Raw genomic sequence first — 27,994 nt, 5'->3', positions numbered from 1 at the left:
CCCAAAATTGTATTGTCTTGCGCTGCACTGTGAACTGTACAGCGTAAGCTAATTGAAATTTGCCCTCTCCTTCACTGTGGAGAGAGATACTTCTCCTCTCCCCTCTGCCCAGTTATGAATTACACAAGCTGGGCTTAAAACAAAAACAAGTTTATTAAGTACAAGAGGTAGATTTTAAGTGATTATAAGGGATAGCAAACAGATCAAAGCAGATTACCATAGTAAATAAAGAAAAACCACAAACTGAGCTTAATACACTAGATTGGTAGGATATAAATTAGCAAATTCTCACCCTGAGTGATAAACAAGCTGGCAGACTCTTAAAGCACAAGTTGCCTTGGCTTTCCTAGGTTTTCATACACAAGCTAAAGATCCTTCTAGCCTGAGATCATCACTTTCCACAGTTCAGTCCTTGCCCTTCAAGTGTTTCTAGGTGTGTTGTTGCAGGGAGAGTGAGGTCCCCCCATGATGTCATTGTCCCCCTTTTTATATCTTCTTCCCACTTGATGGAAAGCTCTTTTGCTGTTACCTGGGTCAAACAGTTCCCATTGTGTAGTGCTGTCTCTGAGAAGTTTCTGTTGTACACAGTTCCTGGGGTAATCCTTGTGCTTGTGTGCATTTCCTCAATAAGCCATTAGCATTGTTTGGCCTTTTTACTGTTTTACCTGAATGGCTGCTTGTGGGTGTTTTCAACCTGAGAACATATTTTAGTAATACATACATAGTCAAACTTCATAACTTCACATACGATGATAGCACATACAATCCAACGAGATATTACTGTCCAGCAGATCAAGACTTTTAGAGTGATACCTGTAGCCAGACAGCCAGCCCCCCCCCCCCCAGACCAGCATTGCTGGAAACACACGGGAGCCAAAACACCAGGGCACTCCAGCACAGCCTTTGAAGCTGTGAGAAGCACAGGTGTGCTGCTACAATGTGCCTCTGGGAACACATACAACGATTACGCTCACAGCAGGCAGAGGCGCTGTGACAGACATGGCTCTTAGCCCCTACTAAAACAGCATGATGCACACACACCAACATCCTAGGTGGGAAAATATTTACCCTGATAAAAGAAATGTCCAGTAGTCGAAACTTATTGTTTCTCCCTTGCAAGTGTGAACTACTCTTGCGAGAGCTGGCGTCACCCCGACAGACCAGCCCCAATTTGGCATAGAAAGGAGAAAGAGAATAAAGGAGTACAGAGGTATAAGTAGGGGACCTACAGCACCATGATTTTTGAGTGCTTTTCACTATCTATCTGCTGGTCAGATAAGTGACAGCCTCCCAAGGCTTCTGCAGCTAAGAGGGTCCCTAAGCCTTGTCCCTTATTCGTCTTTCCGCGGAATTGAGTGACCGATCCTGGCTTGGCACCGCTGGAATCGAGAGATGCAGGGAGGGTAAGAAGCACCCACTCCTGATCTCCTATCTTTAGTGTACACATATTTTGAAATAGAGCTCTATACTTTGTTTTCTTTCTTTGGGATTGTGGCTTCAGTTTTGTAACTTGTTTGTGTGTGTAACATCTCTACATTTAAGTAAGTAGGCACTAGCAATTTTGTAACCACATGATTAGAATCTAGTTTAATAAATTTTGGTAACCATTGTGCATAAGCCTGACTTTGTTTCTCTGGTTTACTGTAAAGCAGCCAACACAATTAAAGAACCTCAGCCGTTTTGGCTATAAAGCCTGGCCATTAGGTGAGAGTACTAAGAGCCTAGCGTTGAGTTGTGCCGCCTCCACGGGGCAAACTCTTGGGGCACCTGTCAGTCAATCCTGACTGCCCGCTGCGAAGGAGCTCTGAGCTCTAGCAGTTAAAGTCACGGGTGTGGAGAGGCTCTTAGTGCTGCCATTGGGGCACCTGTCAGTCAGTGTTGACTGCCCGCTGCGAAGGAGCTCTGAGCTCTAGCAGTTAAAGTCACTGGTGGTTAGGACCTTGGGGCATCCGTCAGCCTAGCCCGGGCTGCCCGCCGCAAAGGGACAGTGCGTCCTAGCGGTTAAAGTCACGGATGGTATAAAACGGGCATAGCTGGCACCTTACCAAACATCCCTGGCCATCGGCTAACAATACCTCACAAGACATACTTTGTACAAAACATATCCTAATTACATGACAGTGATGAATATTGGGGTGTCAGGGTGTCACAGTTGGTATTTATTGAAAACTATTGATCTAACTTTACAACATTATCTGAAATATCTCAGATATATAAATATGGTACTGGACACTTTCAAAAAAAAGTTATAATTCTGCATTGCACAGCTGATTGCAAATACATCTTACCCATCCAGTATTTCATAATTACAGAACAGTCTCTTAAAATGATGATCTCTGATGATCTCCTAGACCTATACTGGATCAAAAGGGTGGTCTGGGGGTTAAGGCACTGGATTGTGACTCAGGAGATCTTGTTTCAGTTTCCAGCTGTGCCACAGACTACCTGTGTGATCTTGGGAAAGTCACTTAGTCTTTCTGGTCTTCATTTCCCCATCTTTAATATGGGAGTAATAGATACTTCCTTACTGTCTTCTATATGACTGTAAGCTCTTTGAAGCAGGAACCATCTCCTTCTTTCTAAGTGTATGGATATTGCCTAGCACAATGGGACTCTGATCTTCTTTGGGGTCTGTGGGTGCTACCATAATGTAATACAAATTAATAATAATATCATTTCATTGGGCCTGCTTATAAATATGGCTGAAAACGTACCTTCTCATTTTGACTTTTTTTATTCAGTTGTACTTTTCAGACAGTTGTATTCTAGGAGGTTGGTACAAGCTAAATAAAAATGTTTTTATGTAGAAGACATTTGGCCAAACTAGTTTTAACATTCCCCTTTAAATGAAAAAGACTATAGAATTCAGCTGAGTTTAAACAAGGTGAGCCTCAGTCCTGATCATGTTTAGAAGCAGCTAATATGCTCCACCTACACAGTAGCCAGGAGGTGACTGCTCTGCAGAGGAATTGTAAATTTGTAAACAAATGGTTGATCTTTATTATCACAATAAATCTTGCTGCTGTTTTCCCTGTGGCTGGCTTTAGCAGGACACATTGGTTACACCTACTAATACAGTGAGCAGCTTTGAATTGTTTGTCAGGTGTGCCCTCCTCTGACAGATTATATTCTCTTGTCTTTTAGCTGTAGCCAAATCTGCCCTTATGTACATGACACACCAGAGGCAGAATTTGGCCCTTAGGACCTAGACAAAAGTATAAATTACTATACTGAAGGGCTTGCTACTCAAATGCCCTCATCTTTGTGCAGAACAGACTTTTCAGAAAAATGCTTAGTGTTCAGTGTGCCCTATTCAGGGGATGATGCAGAGCTGCCTGATGCCTGGGAGCTCTCCAGCACATAGGGGTGTGCAGCCACTGCTGGACCTCCTATGGGGTACTTCTTACTCTCCCCACGACTTCCTTCCATCTCCCCAATCTTGTTTGGTCACAGGGAGAAGGGATGGAGAAGTTCTTTCTCTGTACTGAGCCTAGGGACTGCACTTGTGCCTCGCCTCTACATAAGGGAAGCTGTTTGTGCCCTCCCATTGCACATCCACAGAAGGGATGGCCACATTCTGGCCCTTAAGAGTGAGGGACTCTGGGACTAGGGTTCTCTGCCCTGACAGTATTTTATTGGCCTTACGTATGTGATTCAGATTTATTTGCATTTTCTTTGTTTTAACTGGTTAGAAAAGGTTTCTGTCTTTAGAGGGCAAATATTAACTATCTATGCTAATTTAGCTAAGAGTCATGTAAACCATTTGCAACCTCTGCAAATGAAGCAATGAGTAAATATGTTACAACATTTCTAAATAAGATTGATATTATGGTGACCTCTGTCATCACAAAGCCTAGAAGCATCCATACAGAGAGGTAAAACCACAGGATCTAATTGTGGCCTTGTAACATTTTATAAATACTCTATATTTACTTTTAGCATCCATTCCTTTCAAGTCTATTAGGTTAAGAACCTTTTGGGGAAAACAGATTGTATTAGTCTGGCTACTGGAAGCTGAGAGTTGTAGTTGTGTATGTAAATGCATCAGTCTGCTTCCTCCTGCTAAGTACTGGATTTCACTTGACTTTCAAAAGCACAAACCTAGGTTTCTTGGACTTAAATCACTCCTGATCAAGCTATCACTAGAATAGAGAGAGAAACCTGTATGGTGCGTCTAATAATTTTGCCTTATTAGAATTACTAGTAAAAATACATAAAAACAGCACAGTCACCTGGTCTGGTGAGATACAGTTCTTCACAAGTTCACAATAAATCGATTTCCCTAGCTGCCATGAGGCTGAACAGTTTAACATGTACAGAGAACCAGTTTAACAGTGGGCAAGTGGAGTGCAGACAGGCCCTCACAGTGGAAATTCCTCTGGAAAAAGTCTCAGAGCCAGCCAGTACAGTCAAGAAAGTGGGAGGGACTGAGCCACCCAGATAAAGGTTTAGGACATCTCCTGAGGGGTCTTTTACAGCAGGTCTCCTCTGGAACCCAATCAGATTTTAAACAATCACAAGTCACCCCAGAATTAGCTCTGTTTGAATTGTGGATTAAATAGTCCCTTTGTTATCTATAGATCGTTTTGCGTTTCTAAAGGAGTTTCTTTTGTAAATAGAAGAACCTTGTTTGATTTGTTATACAGTAACAGGAAAAATGCTTATGTTGTATAAACTTATAAAACACACCACTACCCATTGTATTGTCTTACTGTACTTTAAATGTAGGGTAAGTTGCTGATTTACAGAGAAGCCTATGATTCATATAATATGTTATCCTGCAGGAAACAGGGATAGAAACTCAGATACTAAAAATGAATGAAAGAAATCCTAGAATCACGTCAAGCTATGAATGTTGATCACAGGGATTTTGTTCGGCAGAATCTTTTGGAATTCAGTTTTTATTTATTATTATTTTTATTAATAATAAAATATTAATATTTTAAAGCAGTTACACTACATCATGTACATTTACTTTTTCTGTAACTGCCATAGAGAGCCATGTTTTGTCTTTTGACAAACATAGGAGTTGGGTTCCCTGGCAAGCACTATTCGTTTAACATTACCCCTTAGAAAATATTAATATAAATTATACGGAAATTAGTCAAACATTCATTAGAAAGTAAGTGCAGTTACTGTTTGATCCGCTGCAGGAATTAGTTTATTTTATTGTCAATAATTATTTTACATAGTGATTTTCTCCACATTGGTATCAGTATAGCTAGTTGTCTTCCAAAATATGGAGCAAGATGGCACTTTCTGACTAACTATTTGGCGTCCAAGAAGGGCAGCAATACTTTATATGCCCAGAGCTGTTAACAAATAGATTGATCTATTTTGAAGCCTATTAGTCACTTCATTAGCAGGGATACATGGAAAATTCACATGAAAATGTTAATTCCAGCAACATCGGTGGTACCTTGCTTCTCCCTCCTCTGCTGCTGCTGCTCTTATATAGACAGCTTGTTGATGACTCATAGGATTGAGGCAAAGAGTGGATGAATTTCATGGAATTCAAGATTTTTTTGAATATCTTGAGCTAGTTTGGTTGTTTTTTTGTTTGTAGGCCTTTTTTATTGTCATTTTACACTGATGTCTATTTCCAAGAGAAATTAAATGGAAAGGGGGAAAAGCATACATGTTTTCTACTTTAAAGGAAACATCAGCAATGACTGAGGGACCGAGTGCCTCAAAAGCTAGGCTGGCAAGATGCTATCTTTTTGGTTTTAATATTTGTTCTTCCCCCTTCCTGCAGTTTCTCCTAACTGGACTAATGCTTGGGTTCATGCTGAAGTTTCAAACTCACAATGCTAATGGATGCAAAATCAGGCCATGACATCTGCTAATACCTTGAATGAGGCTCCCACAATATTTCCCCCTCCTGGCCTGTTATAAGTCTCACATAGCCCAGAAACATCTGTTCGAAGATGGTTGAGGAATTTGGGAACCTACTTCTTTGTTTATCCATTTAAAGAAAATGCTGTCTCAGAACCAAGGTCCTGCCCCTGCAAGTGCTTATGCATACACTTTAGTTTAAACATGTGACTAGTCACATTGAAGTCAATGGGAGTACTCATGTGCTTAAATTAAAGCACAGGCTTAAGTGTATGTAGGATCAGAAACCAAGTAAGGAGGCAGAACTGCTTCATAAACAAGACTGAAGCATTACAGACTTCCGCAGACACAGCTGTCTTGGTCATGGATGTAAAGAGGTGTAATCTCTGACCAGTACAGCTGTTCTCACACAAGTCCCTAGTGTAGACATAGTGCAGTTTTGCCAGTATATCTTTTACCAGCATAGCTTGTTTCGCTCATAGGGGTGGTGTTACTATATCGGTACAAAGCGCAGTTTTGCTCTTATAACTGCCTCACACTAGGAGCACTTTGTTGATATAATAATCTGGTATTTCTATCAACAAAGCACTCTTAATATAGATATGGCCTAAGGAAATGTTTATACTTTTATTCCTAAAAACTGTGCAGAGTAATTGATATCATAGCATTCAGCCTGTATGACTTGAAATGAAAGTGGGATGAAGACTTGGTAGAGATTTCCTGAGTATACTGTCCTAGGAAATTTTGTGAAAACACCTGCCATTTCCTGGTAGCTGGTCCTGAAAATTAGCTCATTAGTATTTTTACAAGCCCTGGGGCTAATTAATCTCCGGCAGGGTAATCAAGCAGAATCAAGAGATAGGGTGACTCTGTCATAGGCCAGAAAATCACCCCAATGTTCTCCTCATTTTGGTGATAGAATTTTAACAAGTTGGTCCTGGGAGCCCCAGAGCTTCCTGTGACGTTGCACTCCATATGCTTTATAAAAATATGTTTATAAGCGTGAATATGATGTAACTGGAATATGCTTTATGCAAGAGGTCTCTTGTAAGGTATTGTTACAAAGCTTATAATCTACTAAGTGTGTTCATCCTATTTGTATCATTCTTGTATCTGAAGCTAGAAATATGAAGTATTACTCTGAAGTCCTATTGTAACTATGAAAAGTGTGGTTTGGAATCTTGATGGTTTGGAATCATTAATGGTGGCTTGGAATCTTGATGGCTCCCATTAACTAGGACAATTGGTTGTAAATGGCTCTGTTTACTTGTAAGCCTTCCTGTATAGTGGGTGCCAGCCAGTGAGTAATGAAGTCTCACAGGACATGTGAACATGTCACATGATACTGGAATCCATCTTAAACCTGGTGCTTTTCCATTTAGAAGGAAGGGTGGAAACCCAGAGAGAGACAAAGGATTCCCACCTTGTGCCAAAGCTATAAAAGGGGGTGGAACAGAACAAAGGGGGCTGCAGTCATTTAAAAAAAAAAACTAGTTAACCCCTGAGCTGAAACTAACAAGGACTGTACTGGGGAAAGTATTGGGCCCAGACTAGGAAGGAATCTAGTCTGTGAACGAAGCTTATTGGAACATCTCTGAGGGTGAGATTTTATCTGTAATCAGTTTCTTAGTGTATTAGGCTTATACTTGTGTGTTTTGTTTTATTTTGTCAAGTATCAGAGGGGTAGCCGTGTTAGTCTGGATCTGCAAAAGCGGCAAAGAGTCCTGTGGCACCTTATAGACTAACGGACGTATTGGAGCATAAGCTTTTGTCTGTTTAGTCTATAAGGACTAACAGACTCTTTGTCTTGTTTTATTTTGTTTGGTAACTTACTTTGTTCTGTCTGTTGTTACTTAAAACCACTTAAATCCTACTTTTTATACTTAATAAAATCACTTCTGTTTATTAATTAACCCACAGTAAGTGGTTAATACCTGGAGGGAGCAAACAGCTGTGCATCTCTCTCCATCAGTGTTATAGAGAGCAGACAGTTTATGAGTTTACCCTGTATAAGCTTTATATAGAGCAAAACAGATTTATTCGGGGTTTGGATCCCATTGGGAAATGGGTGTCTGGATGCTGGAGACAGGAGTACTTGTTGAGCAGTTTTTGGTTAAAGTGGGATGCTTTGGGGTCATGGACCAGACCTGGGTCTGTGTTGCAGCAGATTAGCATGTCTAGCTCAACAAGGCAGGGTTCTGGAGTCCCAAGCTGGCAGTGGAAAACGAGCTCAGAGGTCATTCCAGCATGTCAGGTTACAACCTCAAGGGGATCTCTGTGACCGAACCCGTCACACTTCCCCATAAGCAAATATCTGGAAAAATAAGTTGGTCTATCTCTAGCTGTGACAAAACAGGTAAATACATGACTTTACAGCAGGGATGGGCAAACCTTTTGGCCTGAGGGCCAGATCTGGGTATGGAAATTGTATGGTGGGCCGTGAATGCTCATGAAATTGGGGGTTGGTGTGCCGGAGGGGGTGAGGGCTCTGGCTGGGGGTGCAGGCTCTGGGGTGGGGCTGGGGATGAGGGGTTGGGGGTGCAAGAGGGTGCTCCAGGCTGGGACCAAGGGATTCAGAGGGCAGGAGGGGGATCAGGGCTCGGGCAGGGGTTGGGGCGCGGAAGAGGGTCAGGGGTGCAGGCTCCGGACGGTGCTTACTTCAAGCAGCTCCCGGAAGCAGCAGCATGTCCCCCCCCAGCTCCTATGTGGAGGCACGGCCAGGCGGCTCTGTACCCTGCCCTGCCACAGGTACTGCCCCTGCAGCTCCCATTGGCCATGGTTCCTGGCCAATGGGAGCTTCGGGGGTGGCACTTGGGGCGGGGGCTACCCCTCAACATAGGAGCAGGAGGGGGGACATGTCGCTGCTTTCGGGAGCCACGCAGAGACATGGCATGCATGGAGAGGGGCAAGCCCCTGACCCCGCTCCCTGGCTGGAGCGTGGGAGTGGGGCAAGCCCCGGAACCCACTACCCGGCAAGAGCTCGAGGGCCATATTAAAACATCTGAAGGGCCGGATGCAGCCCCTGGGCCATAGTTTGCCCACCCCTGCTTTACAGGCAAGAGAGAGTGCATGGTACCATTGTTACATCAGAATAGAGTGAGATACACCAGGTAGTATACACAGACAAAGTGGATAGGCAGACAACATTCATATATATATTATTTTGAAAACCATGACAGAACCTTCACTATGGTCTCACTTATGCTTTTGCATAATATAATACATGGATTTTAATCCTTTTGTGGTATTAGCTTGATAACTACAGATGATAAAACCATTCCACTTGGTGGAATGTTACAATAAGAATGCATTGACTATTCTAAGTAATTGTGGCTTTGAGTAAGCTGAGAAAGATGTCTAAACATTGGATAAATATGAGAAGATCTGAACCAAAGCTGAACTGGTTATTTTCAATTAATAATTTTAGAAATATTTTGAAATTAGTTACCTTTCTACAGACTTTCCAGTGAAACAAGTGTAAGTAGCAGAAATTGTTGCATCAAATTCAGATGAGTACTAAGCAATTTAGAAATGGGAATCCACCCCAGAACTGAAGCTTCTCACGTTTGTTCAAAACAGTTAATGGCACACATACTTTTTGTACCGGTGCTTCTGGAAAATCCAGCTATACCTGGTTTTAGATATATTTCAGTTGTGTTGCTATTTTACTTCCTAAAAAATAATATACAAATGGATAGTGTGAGCAAGAATAGGGAGTAGAGTCCATAGTCTCAAGCAATGTTCTTTACCTACATGTCACTCTGCATATTTTCCAATATATGAATAAAAAGAAATGAAGCAGGTTGTACTACTGTATGTAATAGAGAACAATGAACTTAGCAGATGTCATTGGTGTTATTAACTTGTAGGGAGAAATTCTAAAAGGGGGCTTAATGAAGTTGAAGTAGCTGGTGTTCATATGGAAGAAAGTATGTGTTTACAGTTCTATTATGATCATTTATTAGTTGTAATACAGTAGTACTCACAGGCCTCCATCAGCATTGGACTCCATTGTGCTGGGCCCTGTATAAACAAAAAGAGAGCCCTTGCCTGCCCCCCTCCCCCCAAAGAATTTACAGTCTAAACAGTTTGAATGTGTGTTTTAATTGCAGCTTTTTTCAATATGATAGATTAATTAACATGTAAAATTATCTTTGTAAATAATTCAAACTCAACAAAGGCTTAATTACATCTCTGTAAAAAAAAAATAAGCGACTGATTCACAAAAGAGGAGAAATGAATTGCTTTGTACCTTCTTAGTGAACACCTCCCAGACACATATAAATATGTTTAATTTCAGGATACATGGTTTACTTTGAAGATGCTTCAATTAAATTCTTCTCTTTACAACAGGATATAGCTGGTTATTTTTGTTTGTTTAATGTAATAGTTATCAACAAAAGGCAGTCCAGGAAAATGCCCCTTGTAAATGCATGTTACTATGATACTAGAGATACCATTTATTGCACTTAAGTCACTTTATTTAGTAAATAGACTCCCTACACAGTAACTTGTTACTGTTAAGCTGACATGCTCTGTTGTCAGCAACGTAAAATAATCATATTTCTTTGGCATGGCCAAACAGCCTGCTCACAGGAAGATACTCGCTTCTTGGAAATCTCTTTGGAATGAGTGAAAACTTCAATGTAATACAATGGATTCTCCCTTAAAGTAATGCCAGCCTCCACTCACCCCTCCTCTCCTGGCCTATAGAGCTGTCCCCCCCCACAAAGGGGAAGCATGTTGCACCCTGAACTGAGGCACCATGCCCCCTAATGCACCCATGGAGGGCTTTGCTTTCACATAAACCTATTCCATAGGCTGTGACTTTTCCCAACAAATTTAAGCTCTTACTACAGCTGAGCCCATGCTTAACTCCCATTAATGTTCTCATTTGAGTTTTCTAAATAGCTGATTTCCAGAAACAGTTATATTCTAAAATACTTTCCAGCATCACTCTAGGATCACAGGCTAAAGTCCCCACCCTGCTCTCGTTGAAATCAAGCTCACCTGATTCTCCAGTGCCCTGCACCTTACATATTAATTTACAATAGTGCAAAGTTGGTGTGAAATGTTAAGGATTTTTTACCCCCTCCCCCTCCAATATGTAGACACAAAGGGTTGAATTAATGATGAAGTGAGCCCATCTGAGCTTTCTCCTAACTCCTGCAGTTTTAATCCTTGCCTGACAAAGTTCTTGTTGGAATATCAAATGCTGATCTTCATATAACCAAATTGTTTTTGCAGGAGGGACATGTTCCCATATCTTTAAAGAAAATGGTGGTTAATGGAAATCTGTAGCGAAATTTGAGTAATACAACTAGTGGGGTGATTTGTAATGAGGTAGATCAATAAATCCTGCTATGACACCTGACAGACAACTGGAATGATTTCACCTAAGCCTGAGAGAGCAATACCTATAGGTCATGCTAGGTAAATAAGTCACCTGTATGAAAATCATGCGGTGTCTCCTAGAGGTCTGTTTGGACATTGATGCTCTTCATTGTAATGATTGTGTCAATGGTACATGGCTATATATTTTTCCATTCTGCCTCTGAGGGGATCTACCATGCCTATGGAAATATACTATTGAAATCCGAGTGAATAATGAATAGGCTGAGATTAAAAGGTGGCTCCTCTCTGAAAAATTATTATGTAGAAATGGCACCTCTTTCCTCAGTGGATCTGCCCGATACATGTATTCCAAATAATAACTGATGACATTACTGACCAAGAAACATTTTTCCTATTTGTTAATCTTGTTAACTCAACACAGCCAAAATAGATATGGGAGATGGAGCTCAATTTAATTCTGGGGTTGAAAAGCTATTGAATAAATTCTGATTACAGTCTTAGTTGTTGGGCAGTTAGCAAAAGAAGGATTTTTTTCACCTGTGAACTGAGCCAATTTATTTTGACAGTGATTGAGATACAATAAATATGGAAGCCCCCAATGCTGCTCTTACAAAGTCACTCTTTTCAGAGTACGTCTGCACTCCAAGCCAACCTTTGTGATCTTGCAGGGTCGTGGTGTCCTGATGCAGTTTTGTTTTGTTTTGTTTTTTAATTCCCCTTGAATCTGGGGTAATGGGGCTAATACCACAAAGCCTGTAGGCTTCTGCCTTCCTGTTTCTTTAAGCAAGAGTCCAGCTTCCAGCACAGGAAAAGAAAGGAGTATGGCCACCATAATCACATTGTGTGTAAAACTGAGGTGCATGATGTATCCACCCCAGTGCACATTTTGGGTAAGGAGCTGTGGGGCAGAGCTGTTAGGATGCAACATGACACCTACCCATTCAATGCACAAAATACCTAGGAAATTAGAGGCAGTGTCATTAAATATACCACATAGCTGGACGCTTTCTTACGTTTCCTAGTTTTTATTAATCTGTGACTGTTACATTAGTGCATTTACCCATTTCATTTTATGCTGTGTACATTTCTCACAAAATACTTTACTAGAAAATGGACTTCAAAAGATCTATTGAATCATATTTTTAAAGAAGAAATTCTTGACGCAGAATTTATCTTAATTTAAAAAATACTATCCAGTGTTTCTACATAGCTACCTCTTAGACAGTCAGTGTAAAAATAATTTGAAGATGGCTCACAACCTTTTTTTCCTCCGTGCTACACTAATCAGTAATCTGGCATCTAGGGTTTTTGTTAACTAGTCATTTAAAACCTTTGCAACAGTCTTGCATTATGAACCTGGGTGTAATTCAGGGTTTTTGTTGGTTTGTTTTTTCCTTTAATTTTTTTTTTCTAATCCGAAAAAAATCAAATGATGTGTTAGGAAACCAATTTTATGTAAATGAGGACCTTTACTGTAGATTTTGAAGATGGCAATATCATCATCTGCTTCCCTCGCCATGTCTGATCAGGGAAGGGATTGCTCACTGATCTGATGGTAAATATTTGGATCCTAGCACCTGGCACCTAGCAGTTACTCTGAGGGATGCGGCTATTGCTGCTGCTGTTCCGGTATTTCCTCCAGTAAGGTGTCTTGTGCTCCCTTGAAAACAAATGCTCAAAAGAGATGGCAACACTGTGCCAGCAAAATTGTGCAATCAAAACAAAGTCCGATAATCCATATATGGGCACGTCCTCTCATCTTAAGACAACTCTGGTCTGTTGTTATAACAATTCTGCAGACTCACCAGAAGCCTTGAAAACCCATAATCAATTATCCAGACACACTCATTTCACATTATAATTTCATTGACTCTGTTCTGGTATTATCTAGCAACAACAACTGTGTGTAATGTAAAAAAAAAAAAACCCCACCTTTGTGTCAGATTTCATTGCCTTTGAACAAATTAACATTTCAACTAACGACAGGGTTGAGTAAAGCAAAGATGGGAGGAAAAGGGAGTAGACTGAAGGATGGTAGGGGAAAAAAGAGGAGAAATTAACAGAGGAGAAACTGAGAAAAAGGAAAAATCAAAAGCATAGAATTTTTAATAGGGAAGATGCTGCTATGCTGACAGGAGATAATCCACCTCCCCAAGAGCCCTGCACCTTGGCTATGTCAACGGGAGATGTTCTCCCATTGACATAGCACTATCTATACCAGGGGTTAGGTCAGTATAACTACATTGCTCAGGAGTGTGGATTTTTCACACCCCTGAGTGATGTAGTTATACCAATATACATTTGTAATATAGAGGCCTCATCAGTACTAGGAAACAGGAGAGAGAGAAAAAGAAGAGAAAAAATAGGATTTAGAGCAGTGAAGGTATTTTTAAAAAGTAGCTGGACCTGTAAATACTAGGTCAAACAAACAGTGAAGGTCCAGAATAAAGCCATGTTTCATTACTGGTTATGGGACTCATATTCTATGACAGTATATAAAGAATAATAAAAAGGAATTCCATGTCAAAAACGAAATCTGAATTCAAATATCACCTCAGCCAAAACTTAAAATAGTCAGAACATAGCCATAAATATGAAAAACCTTCACACAGCAGTGATACATGGAAATTAAGAAAAGTAGCCTTATTTCTATCAAGGGAGAATGTTTTCATTTTTTGTTTTAAGGAAGTTCAATAGGAAATAAACAGATCTGTGTAAAGCTGTTGAGAAGAGAGAATGCCATGTAAAGGATAAACATTGCTACAAGGCCTGATCAAAGTGCCTGTGTTTTCATTTATTTTTAAATAAAACAGGTCTTGTTAAAGTCATTAGCCTGACTGTGATAGCTTTGCTACTGTTCTTCTCATTCCCAAGATAATAAAACTCATCTTGAATAAAACGGCAATTCTGAACCCAGCCATATATCTCAAGGGTCTTTTTTGTACATGTTTATTGCCCAAATTCATAATTGTTGAGCTAATGTAATGTTTTAATTGGACTTGCTCCTTTGTATGCAGAAGTATAGAGTGAGCCATAACACGGATTAATTTTACAGTTTGATTAAGATGTATGAAAATTCAGCCCATATTTTATTTTAATCGTGCTGTACTTATATATTCTAATATTCTGTGTAAGAAGTTTGGAGGCATTCCTTTTGTATGTGAACTATATATAATTGTCCATCAGGTACATATTGTGATGGGCATTTCATAAATGCATCTAATAAGATAAACCATCCAAAATATTTCATCATATTTGCCATGTGTGGGGGGAAAAAACCTTGATATGTAGTTAAAAATCAGCATATGAAAATAATCTAAAGCAAAAGCTGTAAATATGTTTGATTTTTATCCACCAAAGAAGGCACAACTTTATCTATATGTTGGACATTAATACATGTATAATAAGTCAGAGACTATGTACAATTTTGAAAAGAGTATTAAATGACCTGTGTATGTGATGATGTCAACTGAAGTGATTGCCAGTGAAAAGAATGATGAACCATGATGTCTTCGATACCATTGTGTGGTATCTGTTGGGAAATACTGGCTTTTTGATGGTGACCAATGAATTTCACATATAGTGTATGCAAATGCGAGGCTAGAATTTGGCATTTATTCCAGAAAATTACCTAAAAAGGTAAAAAATTTAAACAACTTTAGCAACCAGTTATGTTTTTGATGGTACTTTAAATTTAAGGTCCCTTGATGACAAAACTGTTAAACTAATAATTAGCAGTTGCCTTGTCCAACCTGCTCCCAAATACAGTCCACAAACTGTAGGCTCCAAACTCATACCTTACATGAGACTTGGTTTTATTAACACAGAAATCAATAATGAGATAAACATGAAGTCAGGTAAAACCTTTTCCCCAAGCATAGGTGTTCTAAGGCTCCTCCCTCTGGGTTGCTCAGCCCATATTCTAGATCCTCTCTAGATTTTTCTAGAGAGTTCCTTCCATCTCTCTTTGTATCTAGATGGGAGCCACCTGCCCTAGTAAGTCACCAGAATCCATTTAACCCTTTCCTACAATGCTCAACACCTGCTAACAGGATGGTGTGTTTCAGGCAAAAGCTGCCAGCCTGTTACTCTGTTATAAATCAACATACAAACTAAAAATGGCTTACAATTTCAATAAGTTTTGTATAGGCAATATTGTATCCTGCTGCACAGGAAACAAGCTCACACAAGACATCAAGTTTCTTGTTCTGCCAGAATTAGAGCACAAGGGCGATGATGCTAAACACAGCTGCACTACAAAGATACAAACATTTCACATCAGTGTAAATGGTTACAGTTCTCAAAAAGAGGATATTATTTAGAAGCATCCTTTTAATGATGGAGAATTAATCAAACAAAAATTATAGATAGTTTGTCTGTCTTTCTATCTGTAATATATAATTGCATTTTAATAGCTTGTTTTTAATACATTTGAAAAATGAAAGCCCAAATATGACATAAAATACATGAAAAAATGCATTACAGGGTCAATCATTTACAATTAAACCATGCAGTCAGGAATTTATGCAACCTCTTGTGCATAATGAGTAGCACATACATGAGTAATAGAATCAGGCCCTCTGTGGGGGTGGGCAACAAAATGTATACTGCACATTAAAATTACATATAGTATGCTTATTTTCTTTGAGGATTATTTATTAGTGGAAATTCCAAAGGTTCAATTGGTGTTCTAAATTAGATTTACATAAACAGATCAAGCAATTAACTTTACCTACAGCTTCTGCTATGCTGTTGTTTTCTCACTTGTATCTTAAAATTTTGTTTCGATAATTATTTCAGAACCATAGGGAAAGTAAACCAATTTCTGGCTTTTAATGAATAATTGTCTTGATGAAAAGGCAGTAATATTCTACCCATGAGTATAAATAAAAAGCAAAAGGAGAATACCCCGTTAATTTTTTCTACCTTAAAGGATAGTAGCCTTAGATGGGCAGAAGGTGATAATGATAAACTAAAAGTGTAGTAACCACTTTCCTTGAGAGAAACATTAAATAGTTCTGAATAATATGGGCCAAATTCTGCAATACTATATTGAGCCAAATTCCCACTGCTTTTGTTGGATATTATTTTGCTTTAATAAGGACTGTGGAACATGGCCCTTCATGTTGTTATAGCAGCGCATTTGCAACATTATGGAATATGTCTGCTGAAGGTAAAACTGCAGCTGAAGGTGTAATTTCAGTTCCGGTAGACATACTTGTGCTAGCTTTAATCTACCAAGCATGGTTAAAAATAGCAGTGAAGATGTGGCAGAATGGGCTTCAGTGTGGGCTACAGACATGAATACGTACCCAGGCTTCCATGTGGGCTTGTGTAGCTGTGCTACAGCCCGTGCTGTGATGGCTTCAATGGTATGTTTGGCTACGCTAGCTACGTAAAAGCTAATCTGAGCTGCAATCACACTATCGATGATAGTATAGGCACACCCATAGCTAGGGTTGTGCTAGCACTTCCATTGTCAACCCCTTTTTATCTCTTTTTATTTCCTATCCGTTGTTGGAGGAATGGTTCTTTGTTTTGTTTCTCCATCCCTGTCTGAGTGCTGATGCTCTCCCATTTTTTAAACCTCCTCAGTGCTATGATGCTCCATCGTATCTGAGATTGAGGACGAGCAGACAGCAGGAGTAGAATGGTGTGTGTGGAAGGCCCGGGGTTCCAAGCCCCCTCCTCCCCATGTGGCCCTTGACCACTGCTAGATGGCATAACAGCAAAGCCCCTTCCCTGCTGGCATGATGGAGGGGAGGCTGAGCCACATTTGAGTGGTGTTGCGACTGTATGCACCGGGTCACAACGCTAGCCAAATAGGGGCAGCTGGGCTGGTAATGTGGGCCTCTCCTAAGCAAAATTCTGGAAGACAGGACTCCGTTCAGAATCCATCAATACCAATTATTAAATGGCCAGAAATGTCAGTGGGATGGGGTAAGGAACACTCTTAGCCTTCCCTTGAAGGAACTGTCTGCCTATAATAACACTACAGGCTTGTCTATGCAGTGCTGGTGAAGTGCACCAGAGGAGTGTGACTTGAAAAATGAACTAACGTTTTAAGCACTCCTGTTTCAAACATTACTATGCTAATGTGAACTAGGTACCTTCTAGCACAGGATCAGGGGACTCCAGCAAGGTCTACATGGGACAGTTAGAGTGCAGCTAGTTAGGGGTGTGATTTGTAAAGCACACTCCCGTGTGCTTTGCCATACTGTTAGACAAGTCCTAACTATATTAGAGCTAGGCTGATTTACACTCGTTGATGTTCCTGGCCATTCCTCTATAGCATTTGGATCCAGCAAACAACAGATAGTGATTAAGACTCAAATCCATTTTCACTGCATTTGTTTCCTGCTTGGATTAGTGCTGTCAAGGCAAAGTGTAGCATTTTTATCCTTGGAAAATGCATCCATCAAGCCGTTAGCCTGGTTCACACAATATACGGGATAAAACTTTGTTATGGAACACTTTAAGATACTCCAATGACAATGCTATGGTACACGTTGATAATACTATAGAGATGTTTATATGATTTAGCTACTGATCGGTTATACTGGCACAATCAGTATGTGGCATGCAGCTGTTTAGTCTGTGCAATTTACTTGTGTTTTGGAAATTAGCTTTATGATTAATGTATTATATATTGGTACTTCTCTGAACAATATATTCCAACTAGAGTCTGCTCTTTGCTCAAGTTTAACATTCTCCCTGGGCTTGATGTAAAGCCCATTGAAGTCAACAAGAGTCTTTTCCCTGACTCCAGCAGGCTTTGAACCAGGCACGCTACGACTTTCACATAGCAATCTTGCACAATGCAATAAGTACATTAAATGCAAATGGCATTGTTAATACCCCAGGATACTATTATAACTTTCTATTAGCGGTTATCAAATATTCATGAATGAAAATGTTAGCTCTTCTTGATACTGCTGAGTAATGTTAGTTAAAGATAAGGACTGAAAATTAAGATATTTGCTGACTCTGACTTTCATAAATGAAATGAGCCCACCATGAACTAGAGATCTAAACTCCCAGGCAAATTAAATATGAATATGTATCTGATCATACCTAAAAATAGACTGTTTAGCATAAGAGCCGAGGGGTATATGCATTTAAAAATATGTCTTTTCTCCCTGCTGTATATTACATGATTATCATTTTATTAAAGTAAAATGATTTTAGTGATTAGATTAGCGCCAACTAAATACAGATTTTTCTGGTTAATTATCCTGATTATTACAAGAAAGATTGTAGAATAAATTCTAGTTTGACATCAAAATTGTATCATCACTAAAATGTTGGATCATTGAAGCATCTAATCCTTCGATGTCATCTGTGGCATCACACCACTACTCAGACCACAAACCGTTTTGACTATAGACAGGTTTCAGAGTGGTAGCTGTGTTAGTCTGTATCAGCAAAAAAAACGAGGAGTACTTGTGGCACCTTAGAGACTAACAAATTTTTTTGGGCATAAGCTTTCATGGGCTAAAATGCACTTCATCAGATGCATAGAGTGGAAAATACAGTAGGAAGATAGATAGATATATAGAGAGAACATGAAAAAATGGGTGTTGCCATACCAACTCTAATGAAACTAATCAATTAAAGTGGGCTATTATCAGCAGAGAAAAAAAAACGTTTGTAGTGATAATCAGGATGGCCCATTTCAAACAGTTGACAAGAAGGTGTAGGGGGGAAAAATTAGCATGGGGAAATAATTTTTACTTTGTGTAATGACCCATCCACTCCCAGTCTTTATTCAAGTCTAATTTAATGGTGTCCAGTTTGCAAATTAATTCTCGTTCTGCAGTTTCTCGTTGGAGTCTGTTTTTGAAGTTTTTTTGTTGAAGAATTGTGACTTTTAGGTCTGTAATTGAGTGTCCAGGGAGGTTGAAGCATTCTCCGACAGGTTTTTGAATGTTATAATTCTTGACGTCTGATTTGTGTCCATTTATTCTTTTACATAGAAACTGTCCGGTTTGGCCAATGTACATGGCAGAGGGGCTGGCACATGATGGCATATATCACATTGGTAGATGTGCAGGTGAACAAGCCCCTGATGGCGTGGCTGATGTGATTAGGTCCTATGATGGTGTCACTTGAATAGATATGTGGACAGAGTTGGCAACGGGCTTTGTTGCAAGGATAGGTTCCTGGATTAGTGCTTTTGTTGTGTGGTGTGTGGTTGCTGGTGAGTATTTGCTTCAGATTGGGGGGTTGTCTGTAAGCGAGGACTGGCCTGTCTCCCAAGATCTGTGAGAGTGAGGAATCGTCCGTCAGGATAGGTTGTAGATCCTTGATGATGCGCTGGAGAGGTTTTAGTTGGGGGCTGAAGGTGACATCTAGTGGCGTTCTGTTATTTTCTTTGTTGGGCCTGTCCTGTAGTAGGTGACTTCTGGGTACTCTTTTGTCTCTGTCAATCTGTTTCTTCATTTCAGCAGGTAGGTACTGTAGTTTTAAGAAAACTAGATAGAGATCTTGTAGGTGTTTGTCTCTGTCTGAGGGATTGGAGCAAATGCGGTTGTATCGTAGAGCTTGGCTGTAGACAATGGATGGTGTGATGTGGTCTGGATGAAAGCTGGAGGCATGTAGGTAAGTATAGCAGTCAGTAGGTTTCTACAGGGTGGTGTTTATGTGACCATCACTTATTAGCACTGTAGTGTCCAGGAAGTGGATTGCTAGTGTGGACCGGTCCAGGCTGAGGTTGATGGTGGGATGGAAATTGTTGAAATCATGGTGGAATTCCTCAAGGGCTTCTTTTCCATGGGTCCAGATGATGAAGATGTCATCCATGTAGCGCAAGTAGAGTAGAGGCATTAGGGTATGAGAGCTGAGGAAGTGTTGTTTTAAGTCAGCCATAAAAATGTTGGCATAAAAATGTGGGGCCATGCGGGTACCCATAGCAGTGCCGCTGACTTGAAGGTATACATTGTCCCCAAATGTGAAATAGTTGTGGGTGAGGACAAAGTCACAAAGTTCAGCCACCAGGTTTGCCGTCACATTATCGGCGATACTGTTCCTGACAGTTTGTAGTCCATCTTTGTGTGGAACATTGGTGTAGAGGGCTTGTACATCCATAATGGCCAAGATGGTGTTTTCTGGAAGATCACCAATGGATTGTAGTTTCCTCAGGAAGTCAGTAGTGTCTCAAAGACAGCTGGGAGTGCTGGCAGTGTAGGGCCTGAGGAGAGAGTCTACATAGCCAGACAATCCTGCTGTTAGGGTGCCAATGCCTGAGATGATGGGGTGTCCAGGATTTCCAGGTTTATGGATCTTGGGTAGTAGATAAAATACCCCTGGTCAGGGTTCTAGGGGTGTGTCTGTGCAGATTTGTTCCTGTGCTTTTTCAGGGAATTTCTTGAGCAGATGGTGTAGTTTCTTTTGATAACCCTCAGTGGGATCATAGGGTAATAGCCTCTAGAATGTGGTGTTAGAGAGCTGCCTACCAGCCTCTCGTTCATATTCCAACCTATTCATGATGACGATAGACTGACACGGCTACCACTCTGAAACCTTTGACTATAGAGAATCTCTAGCAATGTATTTGTATATGTTCATTGTTGTTCTTGTGTAACTGATTAACTTTTTTTAAAATGACCCTATCTCACAATTTCTTGTTACTGATCACTAAAAGATGAGTTAAATTTTCTAAGTGATGTGAGGGGATTTAGCCATAAGATGCCCATCAACATCACAGCTATATAACAGAACTACACAGCTATATAACACTTAGAAAATCTGCCTCTCTCTTTTTCAGAATACTCAGTCTAAAAAAATCTTTCCCTGCAGTGCTGTTTGAGTATTGGTAACCAGGTTCTGCTCAATAAGGAAACAGGCTATTATTGGCCTAAATAGCCTTTTCATGGCTCAGTGTTTTTTTATGTACTCATTATGTACAGGCTTTAAATAATCCAAGTTGCTTTGCTTTGCTTTGCTTTTCTGATCCTACCTGCAGTCCTAGAAATTCAGCTTACATTGGAAGATTAGAAATAGGTGTTTAAAAAAGTACAGACTAGCCACAAGCAGTAATCAACGATTGCACTAGTTAAATATATGATGTCTGTCTTCTTCATTGTACCACCCCCGCTCCCCAAGTACAATAACAAAAGCATTTATTGTACAAACATATTATTAATGTGGAAACCTAAGGAGCAAAACATTCTTCCTTTCCTTTCCTTTCCTTTCCTTTCCTTTCCTTTCCCTACAGTAGTTAGGTCAGATGTACTATTCGTAAAGGTCATTTAAATTATGTACAAAGATATCATCCTGCCCTTAAAATGCCACCAGTTTTGATATTACCCACAATTCACTGTCAGTTCTTCTTTTAGAGGAACACAGTTGTCTAATATACTAGTTATTTCAATTTATAGCAAAGGCAGAAATGTCCAGCAATGAGGTCGTCCCCCCCCCCCCCCCCCACTTTGTGTGGTCTAGGATCAGTGCTTGGCAAGCATGTATGATCCCCTCACATCATGTATGAGCCTGAAAGTCCCCCGCTGCCCCGCCCTTCCGCCCCCTTCCCCCCCCCCTCAAAAAAAAACTTCCTCTCACCTTAGTCTCTCTCTCTCTCTCAGGGTAGTACATAGTAGGGACATGAATCGCCACCCTGAGAGAAGCTTAGCCAGAGGATTACAGAGGATTGGACAGACACAACCTGTGGCTCCACTCCCTTCCAAGACCCATACTTCTGTTGTGTGAAGAAGCCAAGGTACCCCTATGGAAAGGGCATGGAAAAGCTCTGAGCTCCTGCATTTAGCTATACCACATGTTGTTCTGCTTTTCTCTGCCCCTACACAAGTGATTGATTGGGTTGAACAAAGGTTGTACAATAGGGAGGAGGTAAAGCTGACCTATTCCAGATACTGGTCACATAACCTCTGTAAAGTTGTTGTTCCAGCTTTGAGGACACAGTGCATCAATAGTTCAGATTGAGGAGTTTCTTGGGTTCAGTTCTATCGGAACCATAAATATCGCTAGAATCTGAAAGTCTTGTTTTGTGTCTAGAAATAAGTAATCTGTATAAGTCAACATCTTCACAGATCTTACTACATTTTAGTGTGAAAAATAGCTGCTTATGCAGAATAATTTGAGGTAAATTGTCTTCTCTTTTCATGCAAAAGAACCTGTGGGATTCTGACTTGCACTAGCCTGCTGTAATATGACAATATGGTGCTATGACAGGTGTATTTCTGTTCTACTCATACCAGACTTCCTCATTGCATTTTTAATGTTTCTTTAAAAATCACATTACTACAATCAGGTCACTTTACATATGTCCGAACTTCAGCAGAAACAAATGCCTCCAAGAATTTCCTGTGACCAGACACAATTACACTGACCCTGTTGGCAGCAGCAGCAAGAATAAATGTCATAGCAGATGGTAAATTCAGACATTTGTCTTCTTTGGTCTGGCTTAAAATTGATCTTTTCTGCAGTTTTTAATATCTTTAACCACCCTCTTATGACCATAAGAAGAATGGCTTCACATTGATTGAAGTAGGAATTTTAATCAAGCATTCTGGTGGTCCTAGTTAATAGGATATATGCCTTGCATGATGAAACTAATGTAACATTTTACAGTGCTCTAAGTATAGGAAAATAATGTATTTCAGATACCAGGATATAATAATTGTTGTATTTTAATGGTAACCACAGTATCTTTCACCATGTGTGTTTATCTATGAAACTTCAACACCAAACTAAAAACTTTCAATCCTGAAAGGTGGTGTTTACCTTCAACTGTTACTAACTTCAAGATGTTTTGCGGACTGGGCCCTTCATCTAATTAAGGTTCTGATTCTGCAGGCACTTAAGCACAGGCATAATTTATAAGAACAATCCCATTGAAATCAAAGTGATTACTCATGAATAAAGTGATGTTCACTTAACTGTTTGCAAGATCAGGACCATAAACTGCTGTTTCACTTTCTGAGCCAAACCTGAATAACTGCTAAGAAGTAAATGACCACCCGGTGTTAATATGGTGCTCTGAATTACTTGGGCCCAGATGAAACTCTAGTATGAAAAAGTTACCTAAGCTTAACAATAATGTTACAATCAATAAGTTATAGGTAATGTAGGGTTTTTTAAAAACATCTACAAACTGGTGTTGCTTTTTAAAATCTCTTAACATTTTTCAGATTGCAATTCAAATCGTTTTACATGGAGGGGAACTGGTTAAGGAGAATAAACCATCCTTTTCTCATAAATCCTGTCAGGAACTATTTCAGATCATATTATTTCTACAGATATCATTGTAAAAAAATGCCAGAAAATAAGAGTGACTTTAAACAAAGCACGATTTTACCACAGAACATGAATAAGTTGTTATTGTTGTTTATCATGTGTGTTTGTTATGCTGAGGGGCTACTTAAGAACAGGGACCCATCATACTAGGCACTGTATTGGTTTAGAGAATATTTTTTTCCTCAAAAGAATACCTTTGTATTACTAAATCAACCTTTGTGTTTTGTTCCATGGAAAACAAATTCTTTAAGTCCATATCAAGGTTGCTACTCATTGCAGTATTCCCTTATCGTCCAGATATTGTCACTGAGACTAAAATATAATAGTCTTTATTTATAATGCATTCTTTCCTCTCTTCTTCCCTCCTGCCATCCTCACACATAAAACATGATTAAAATACAATGACAGGATTTATTAGGCACCCCCTTAAAAATAAACAATTTAATCAGCAGAGGAGGGAGATGGATACGAGGAAGGCAGATGAATTGAGGGATCTGGGGCCAAACTAAAGGACAGCTAGAGGCTGCTGAGTGAGGGCGCTGATGGTAGAGACAAAGCTATGCTGAGTAACTGGAACCAGTTGGGGCTTGATGGAGACCTTTTGCTCTAGGAGCTGTGGGGATTGGTCTAGTCTGCTGCACCCTCTTTCCCTGCTCTGAATTCATCTTGCAGCACAGCTGCATTTTGTTCTAGCTACTAAATTAAAAGGCCTTTGGCCCCATGTAGTTTCTTCCTGATCAGGGTGGCTTTCTCGGCTCCCTCCTGGTTCCACAAATAGTTTCCACAGCATACACAAACACCCCAACCTGAAACATCAGTCACTTCTCCGTGGCCACCTCCCACTCAATACTGCCTTAGTCCATACAGCAGCTCTCTCAAGTCTCTGTTCCGAGGTCGTCTCTTTCCAAGTCTCTGTCCTGCTACAGAGTCAAATCATACTGCCTTCAGTTCCTTCCCTCTCCCATATATCAAATAACAGGGCCACTTGACCAGTGAAGTATGTCTTCAGGTCCCCTCCTCTAATGCAGCAGGAGTAGCCTCTGTGCTTACTAGTAGTGGCTTCCCCAGCCCTGCCAACTTCTCATAGTCCTAGATCTCTCTTTGGAAGAGGTAGAATTCAAAAGACCATCGGCAGAACCCCCATCTGCTTGCTGTGTGAAGTGGATCCCCCTCCTACGTTACCACTCGTAGGTGTAGTCTGCACAAGGGCCCCCTTAGGGGGGAACAAAAAAATAAACCAAATGATATTTTCTAGGATTTAAAAACAAAACAGAATTGCTGTTTAACTACTCAAGATCCCCAGAGTTATGAATAGTGCAAATTACAGAGAGAACAGGATTTCAGGGGGAGAAAAAGACAAACAGCTAAGCATGATGAAAAATGAGATGAGAGTGAAAACAGACACTGAAAAGAGAAGAGCCCTCAAGATGCAAATGAAAAAGAGAAGGATATGAAAAGGGAAAGAAAAGGAAAAATCCATTCAGCCGTGCAAAGGTTTTTTTTTTTAATGTTGTAAAAGGCTGGCTTTCGTCATAATTTTCAGCGTCCAATTAAAAGGTCCATTTAATGCATGGGCTTTTTCCTGTAAAAGAGGAAAAAATGAACAAAAGCTTGTGTAAATTTCCCCAGCTTCTGGATGAGGAAAGGTTAAACCCTCTCCCCGAACCTGACCCTCTACACTTCCCTTTATTTTCTTTCTGGAAGGTTAACAGGTGTTCAATAACAGTGATGTCAGGATGGTCCTTTGTACGCAGATGGTTAAAGAGAACAGTTAATCATTGAAAAATGAATGGATAGGAAGCCTAGGGGCAGAGCTACAACAGAGGTGGTTGCTAGGGGCAAAGAGGCTTAGATACGGGAGAATCTGTATGTTTTATAAGGGCTCCCACATCTGTCTCTCTGGAATTACATGCTTTCAGGGGAGCTGTTTACAAGATGATAACCAAAAGCTACATCTGAGAATGCTGATGTGCCTTGCACTGTGAGTGCTGGATAGTTCGCTGATTTGCAGTATATAAGAAAATAAAGCAGTATTTGGAAATTTCATTTTGGATTCTGATAATTACCTATTTAACCTCCAATCTCTTGGTTTATGGTGTTGCCAAAAGCTGTTAATGGAATGAAAGCCTTGGAATTAAAGCAGTTGCTTATCTCGTACACTGCAATCAATTTAAAAGCATTTCTGAGTTGTATATTAAAATGAAAAATCTACCCAAGCAAAGTAATATACATACTTAAGAAGTAATAGATAATTAACCCCCAAATATCTTGTTTGCCACCTGCCCGTGGAAGGAATAGCATGCAATCCATTAGAATCAGAAAGGCATTTGGGTAACAAAATATCTGTTCATTGGGATAGAATCCTCCCAGTTAGCTAGAAGGTTTTGTGTTGAAGCTAAAACAGCAACATGAAATATTTAGGTGTTCTGAGTGTCATTTTTATTGTGACATAAACTCATGCAGAATAAAGACTGTAAAAACTCTTTCAGGGAAGCAGCACAAATCACAGTGGCAGAAACAAACACACACCTTTATTAGAGGAAATGGGACTTGCACTATTTTTTTTAAACTGATGCATATTGCTTACATGCATATTGACAATTCATACTAAGCTATAGAAAAATATAGATACCCAAAAAGTTCAGGGTGTGTGGCTTGTCTCTTTCATAACCTTCTCTGTATGTCTATATTGATTTGTATGATAAGAAGAGAGGTGTATGGTTTAAAAGGTCTTTGTCTTTTTCTCTATATTCATTTAAATATAAAACTGACTGTACCTATTATACTGTGCAATATAAAATACATTAGAGACATCAAACATCAAAAATTGTTTAATACATGAAATATTATGTGCCTGATGTGTTCGTTTCACTTGGCCTTCATGCCCACTTCTAAGCTTAAATCAGGAAACACATGCACTGAAGCTCCTCTCTAAACGCATTTAAGATCCTTAGAGGGCTTTGTACCTGACCAGAATACAATGACATTGAAATGTTCCAAAAACTGTGGGAGCAGACATGATTTGTCAAATGCAGGTATACCAAAGTCTTTGAAATACTCCTTTAGCCAGTAAATTATAGAAGAGAAATTCATGGGCTCATGAAAAAGCAATCACTGAGAATTAAATGATCCTTTTATGCTTACCTGATTTGCTTGCATGTTCTAAGGTCCTCTATTAGAGTTCTAATGAGTGGCATTGGGCTACATTATATTTTTACAAATAACAAGATAAAACTATGTTGCCAAACGTGATGAAGCTTGTCAGAAATTAAAAATGACTTTTCCACTAGAAGCTTGTACAACAGAGATATGGTCTGAAATGGAGGTGCCAGCACAGAGTGAAACTAAACTATTTTAATTAGTGTAAACAGGAGAGTGAAACTTTCTCCCCCTTAAAATTTCATGCAAAATATTGTCACTACTTCCTGCATATTTTTTCATGAAATTTCTGTAAATTAGCCTTTTTCACCAAGAACATGTAGAATTCAAATTTTTGCAGTTTTCAAGACCAAATTATTTTTGGTTAAATGCAATTTCATGTTTCAAATTTTTAAATACATTTCTGATTTTATTTCAAAGCCAAAAAGCCCTATAAAATTAAATGAGATTTTCTACAAAGGGGCTTTTTTTAAAAAATTCAAAATGAAGTACAAAAACCAGTTCCTGAGCTTTTCAGATTCTTTTTCAAATCTTTTCCATGACTGTAATCAATAAAATGGAGTTTGCGGTTCTGGTCTGAGCAGGCAATGGCTAATCTTACCCTTTTCCTCACCTGTACTCTCATTTCTCAGAATGTTACATGCTTTTAAAAGTCCAGAGCACTGATATGCTGTTGTTCACTGTATGCATCTCTTCCTCTGTCTAAATGGACTAGTCCGGGCCTATGGGAACATTCCAGCGCTAATTCTCCAAGGTCTGATTCCTCTCAGGAAGTAGGAGGGTGTAGTACCTGGTTTGTACTTTTTGTCCAGGTTGCTCTTTGTGCACAATGATTCTTGCTTGCAGAAGAGCATCACAAAAATGTAAAATGTGCAAGAGCTCTTCAGAGAATATAATTGTTTGTAAACAGTGAAGAAAGCCAGGAGGATAACCCTGTAAGTGCTTTCTCCCTTGTGTCATGACAGATTGAATTTTCCACTGCTATAGGCTACTTAATTCCTGCTTCCAAGAGTTCCAGGGACTTGTCCTCCCCAGGTCCCAGGAGGAAGGGGAGTTCCAGAGGTATGTGTCCATTGGAACAAGTAGCCTTCAAGATCAACCAGCTGGCGACCACAGCTCCAGTCTCTCAAGTTGTTATGGGTTCAGGAAGGGTTATGCTGCCACTAATGCCTGCTGTCAAGAGATGGATTTGGAACCAGCTCTTGTGTGGGGCATTGCACAGGACAATGGTAGCATGTAACAGGGTTCACGACCCGCCCCTCTTCCTGGGGCCTGCTTGCCCTCCCCAGTAAGGCCCGGAGAGGCTTCATGGTTGTGCAACACCCATGTCTTTATTTACTTATCATTGTCCCACCATCAGTCCATCTATATACAAGCTTTACAGGTTTGG

General features: G+C 39.9%; 1 protein-coding gene across 2 annotated transcripts in view; it reads left to right on the top strand.

The window, feature by feature from the left end:
• The window catches only part of IQCJ (IQ motif containing J), a 303,641-nt gene that overhangs the window by 137,159 nt on the left and 138,488 nt on the right, over positions 1-27,994 (top strand). The window contains exon 6 of one of the 2 annotated variants that reach the window (XM_043522394.1): positions 21,774-23,025. The exons of the other annotated variant lie outside the window; for it this stretch is intronic. Within the exon in view, the coding sequence (XP_043378329.1) occupies positions 21,774-21,785 (12 nt within the window). The 3' untranslated portion in view covers positions 21,786-23,025. Of the gene's footprint in view, positions 1-21,773; positions 23,026-27,994 lie in introns of those variants that run through there. 2 annotated transcript variants of the gene reach the window in all.

Source organism: Chelonia mydas, chromosome 9 (assembly GCF_015237465.2).
Source record: "Chelonia mydas isolate rCheMyd1 chromosome 9, rCheMyd1.pri.v2, whole genome shotgun sequence".
NCBI lineage: Eukaryota > Metazoa > Chordata > Testudines > Cheloniidae > Chelonia > Chelonia mydas.
The sequence above is the reverse complement of the archived record's forward strand: the minus strand, read 5'-3'. Positions and strand labels throughout refer to the sequence as shown.